This window comes from Vigna radiata, chromosome 9 (genome assembly GCF_000741045.1).
Source record: "Vigna radiata var. radiata cultivar VC1973A chromosome 9, Vradiata_ver6, whole genome shotgun sequence".
Classification (NCBI taxonomy): Eukaryota; Viridiplantae; Streptophyta; class Magnoliopsida; order Fabales; family Fabaceae; genus Vigna; species Vigna radiata.
The window spans coordinates 16463904-16469498 of record NC_028359.1 but is presented as its reverse complement, the minus strand read 5'-3'; the positions used below and the strand labels follow the sequence as shown (position 1 = coordinate 16469498).

Genomic DNA, 5595 nt, shown 5'->3' with positions numbered 1-5595 from the left:
AGTAAAAGCACAAACCTTTAATATTTTCCAATCAAGTCCTTTTCATAATATTTTATAGGCTTAATACTTCCCTTGGTCCTCCTATTTGTGTGGAAATCTCAGTTCGGTCCTCAAGTTTTGAACTGTCTCAATTGGGTCATAATTTTTGTAAAAATGCACACATTTTACCCCAACCATTAACTGATCTCAAACGGCGTTAAGTTTAGCTGACGTGGTATGTTGACGTGTTGGCTTAATCCCTTGTTGATCCTTGTATTTGTGTGAAAATCTCAGTTCGGTCCTCGAGTTTTGAACTGTCTCAATTGGGTCATAATTTTTGTAAAAATGCACACATTTTACCCCAATCACTAACTGATCTCACTATGCAACAATTATCTTCTGCTATTAGTGGAATAAATAGCTTAAAGGCTGGTGATGAACCTATAGGTTACCAAGTTGGTTCATTTGCAGAAAAGGCTGTGAGACTGATTGCACTGGTTATGCGAGTTTTTTGGTGACTTTATTTTTTGAGCAGACNAGATAATNTGTGTAAAATCCCTNATTCTTANAGAGATGAATAAAATCCCTAATTCAAATAAACTAAATAATAGGCATTGTGCCACGTGAAACACTGCTTATTTTAAAAAATAATTCATATAATTAAATAATACACGTCAGCATGTCCTCTGGNAATTCAAATAAACTAAATAATAGGCATTGTGCCACGTGAAACACTGCTTATTTTAAAAAATAATTCATATAATTAAATAATACACGTCAGCATGTCCTCTGGNTANCANGTCAGCTAAACTTAANGCNGTTTGAGATCAGTTAACGATTGGGGTAAAATGTGTGCATTTTTACAAAAGTTATGACCTAATTGAGACAGTTCAAAACTTGAGGATCGAACTGAGATTTTCACACAAATACGAGGACCAAGAAGGGATTAAGCCAACACGTCAGCATACCACGTCAGCTAAACTTAACGCCGTTTGAGATCAGTTAACGGTTGGGGTAAAATGTGTGCATTTTTACAAAAGTTATGACCCAATTGAGACAGTTCAAAACTTGAGAACCGAATTGAGATTTTCACACAAATACGAGGACAAGGGAGGTATTAAACCTATTTTATATATAGTAATTTCAAAACTTAACATTTTTTAACACCCAAAAAATAAAACAAAATATGAGTTAAAATAATAATTACTATCTAATTAAAAAATGACATGTACTGAATAAAAATATATATTTTTTTGAAAATTTAATAAAAAAATAATTAATAAGAATTTCATTGAAAATATTCAAAGTTAACATAAACTTCACATTTTTAACACCCAGAAAATAAAACAAGACGATGAGTTAAAATAATAATTACTATCTAACTAAAAAAATTGACATGTACGTAATAAAAAAATATAGATTTTTTTTTAGAATTTAATAAACAAAAAAATTAACAGGAATTCCATTGAAAATATTCAAATTTATCATAAACTTAAAAGTTAATTTTGTGTATATGAAACTTTCAATACATATAAAATAAATAAAAAAAGTTATTACAATTAAATCTAAATTTAAATTGTGCGTCCAATAATGCAAATCGAAATCTCATTCCACAAAAGTAAATAGAGATTGAAAGGCAAAGCAATATCAAAAGAATATTATAATTAAAGTAAATAGAATAAAATACCACAAGAAACACTAGTGGAAAAAACACATTCTATAACTGATTTATTATGATAGGTAAAATTTATCTATCATAATAAACTGACTGGTGGCATATTCGTAATAAACCTATCATAATATATCTCTTCTATGATAGTTAATTCATCACCTATTATAATAACTAAATGCGGTGACATTTTTGTAATAAAGTTAAAAAAATATTATGATCACAATTTGGAGTGAAACTCACTCTCAGGCTCATTCTTCTTCTTCGATTATTTTTCTCTCAATTCCTGTTCAGAAACAAAACACTTTTGACCCCTGGTTCTTCTTCTTCTTCTTCAATTTTGTTTTTCCTCCCAAACTCTTCAGATCCGCGCCTCCTTGCTCATCATTTTCCCAACCTAGAATTTCTTATTCAGCTAGGTATTGTGCCACTGATTCCTCCATCCTTTTCGCTTCTCCTTTCGATTTCACTGATTGAGTCTTCCTTTAAACACCCTTTTGCCTTTGATCTACCTTTTCTACATAATCGCATTCTACCGATTATAATCACTTCTCACCGATTAAATCCCCTTCTTCTCCGATTAAACCCCTTCCTTTCACGAACCCTAAAATCTACACCGATCAAACCTTCAAAAACCTAGGGCTCATGAGTAGATCCATTTCTTCTGCTGCTTCTCGGTTTATCAGCTCGATCCGCGCCAGACTCCATGGTTCCTTGTCGATCCGCCTCGACCTGGAGCTATCAAGTGGTATTCAGAGCCATGGCGTCCCTCCGTCCAGCTAAGTATCTCTCTCCTTTGATTCGCATCTCTGTTCTGAGTTTCATTCTTGTGTTGATTCATGTTGTTTGGTTGGGATCTGTTGTAATCTAAGTTTGCTTCACTTTTCCGTGTTGTTTGATACAATTTCTTTGATATCTTGTGGTTTGATACTTTGTCTTGTGTTGATTCATTTGTTTTGGTGTCGATCTGTTCATTAGGTTTCTGATTTAGTCTAATTTTTGTGTGCCAGCCTTGAGTTGCTTTGGTTTCATCATTTTAATTGGTCCAAATTTGTGTTTGAGTCATTTTATTTGAGCATCATATTCTGTCTTGTCTTTAGTCATGTGCATTTGATTAATTGTCAAAATTCCTGGTTAAAATCGTGTTTCTGCTTCATCTGTGTAATCTGTAGAGTGTTCTTATCTGCACACTAAGTGAGCCATGACAAATTCAATGAGAGTGGGCTAGCAATGAGAGAGGGTGAAGGCCAGGTATTTTCTACACGCCCCTTTCCTTTTTCCTAGTACTGCACTCTAGTATTGGTTTTCTATGTTTTAAGAACAAAAAACAAATAATAAAGGTAAGAATTCTGATTCATGTTGCAGTGAGTGAGTGACCCATTTTTAAATCATTAGTTCAAAAGTTTNAAGAACCTTGTTCCAGATACGTTACTGATGAAGTAGGNTGACAAACAGTTTACTCTGATGCTAAATTTTCCANGTTCAGNAGCTGCATTCTTTGTCAGTCCTACAATGCCATGTTTAGAGCTTGTGTATGCGTGAGTTGCAATCCCTCCAACACTTGAACTCACACTTCCTATGCTTATTATACTTCCCTTTCTCGCTGGGATCATCACTCTGGCTGCATGCTTTGTTCCCAAGAAGGGACCTATCAGATTCACTCTCACAACACGTTCCAATTCAGCCACATCGTTGTCAAGAATGATGGGTTTAGCATCATCTATTGTTGCAACATTGTTCATCATTATGTCTAGCTTTCCATACTTGGATACAACCATGTTCACTGCATTTTTAACATCCTTTGCCTCATGTTTGCAAAACAGCCTTGCCATGCACTCACCAATGCCCCTTGCCTCACCAATGATCAAAGCACTTTCCCTTCTAGTCTGCAAAAGATTATGCCATGTAAAAAACAAATAATAAAGGTAAGAATTCTGATTCATGTTGCAGTGAGTGAGTGACCCATGTCCTTTTCTGCATCTCAGATACTCCAAACGCCTACCCTTCAAGCCAAGCTTATATAAGTATGAAATGTAAAATTGGGTTTGTGTTCTGGATCTCTCATTCACCGGCTTCCTTATTTTCTTTTCAGGCCTATTGATTACATAACGAATTGAAACAATGAGTGGGGTGGTTCTTGTTGATGTTGCTGCTGCCATCCGTAACTTACTACAAGGATGGGATAATGCGATAATTGTAGGTTTGTTTCTGTCATTTTCACCTTTTTTTTTTCAGCTTTAAAAGGTGGTATTCTGATTCTAGTGTTAAAGAGCATCTATTTGTTCATTATATTAGTTCAAGTAGTAAAAGCCAATGAAGACTTTGCTTCAAAAAGGCAGCAGTTCTCTTTATTATGCTATTGAGGAGATTTTATTGTAAACCATTTTTAAATCATTAGTTCAAAAGTCAAATTAAAACTTTTAGCTAATTATGTTTGTGCTTTTGTGTTTAATTAAATTTCTATTAAGAGATTGAATTCCAACGTTTACTTCCTTAACTTGATTATTGTATCTGTTTCCCCTTTTTTGCTTTTCAATAACTTGATTTGGGTTATACAATTGCTGTAATTTTCAGGTTTTATGTGTTTTAGCACAAGTGAAGACTGACAAGGATTTAGTTGACACATGGGTGCAACATGTTGAAAATGTTGATCGGCTTTTCCAAGAAATTCAAGATCTGCAAAAGCAAGTTGAGAATTTAGAAGATAAGCTTGATTTTCGAGGATGGGTAGTGAGGACTCCAGAAGAGATTCAACTAGATCTTGAGTAATATGAGAAGGTGTCTAATTATGTGATACATTGATTTAGTTGTTATAGGCTTGGGGCAATTTTTTTCTTTTCCCCCTTTCTATCCATGTACTGATACATTTTCATAAGAAAAATTTAATGTATGAAATGGATTCATTTTATTTGTTCAATTGAATTATATATTAATTATAAATTTATTGGATGAAATCATAATACAAGAAAATTAATTATAAATTGATTGGATATCAAATGTAAGCATGTAATTTTTTTTTTAAAAAAAATCAAGTTTTTATGATAGGTAAAAAATTATTTGTCATAATATATTCTGACATATTATGACAGGTAAAAATATGTCATAATACGCGGAACCCTATTATGATGTCCAGAACTATGATGTCAGACCACCTGTCATAATAAGTCCTTTTACCTATTATAAAAAGTGTTTTTTCCACTAGTGAAATTATAAATTAGGAATGGAAGATAAAATTCTTAGACATCAAAAGACGCAATGTGAATGAGTTGAAGATCAAAGTCTTAGAAATTAAACTGGACAGCGTAAATGAGCTGAACGACGACAATGTGAATAACTAGAACAACGAAACCTTAAAATAGAACTTGTGTGCAGTCCTTAAGGGTGAAATGTGCAACGTGTAAGGCAGGAAGATGACAAGAAGTAAAGAAAATAGATGACTTAAAACTTATGGATTTGGACCAAAGAGTTCTAAAAGAATAACTTAGCTACACTTAAAAGAATCGCAATTCCCCTTTTCATCTTCATCGAATAACTCATTCATCAACAGAATGATAAAAAGATAGTGTGTACGCTAGTATTTATAGATAATTGATATCCATATTTACTTGTAAATAAATTATATGGATATTATAATATTTATATTCGTGAATATTTATTTTCTGTAAAAAATTAAAATAAATCTTTAATTTATATTTTATTAAGTTAAATTTAATTAAAATAAAATTAATTTTATAACATTTTAAAACATAGCTATTAATCATATTACAGTAGTCACATAGTTAATAAGATAAAAAAGTTATGGACTAAAATATAAAGTATAAACTTTACAATCATCCAAATTAACCATAAAATTTAATCTTTATATATATATATATATATATATATATATATATATATATATATATATATATATATATATATATATATATATATATATATATATATAT

At 31.8% G+C, this 5595-nt stretch overlaps 1 protein-coding gene across 1 annotated transcript; it reads right to left on the bottom strand.

The window, feature by feature from the left end:
- Positions 1-3015: 3015 nt before the first annotated feature.
- LOC106773772 (secoisolariciresinol dehydrogenase-like) lies at positions 3016-3591 on the bottom strand. Its single transcript, XM_014660519.2, has one exon. The coding sequence runs from the start codon at positions 3589-3591 to the stop codon at positions 3040-3042; it is 552 nt and encodes a 183-aa protein (XP_014516005.1). The 3' UTR covers positions 3016-3039.
- Positions 3592-5595: the final 2004 nt, after the last annotated feature.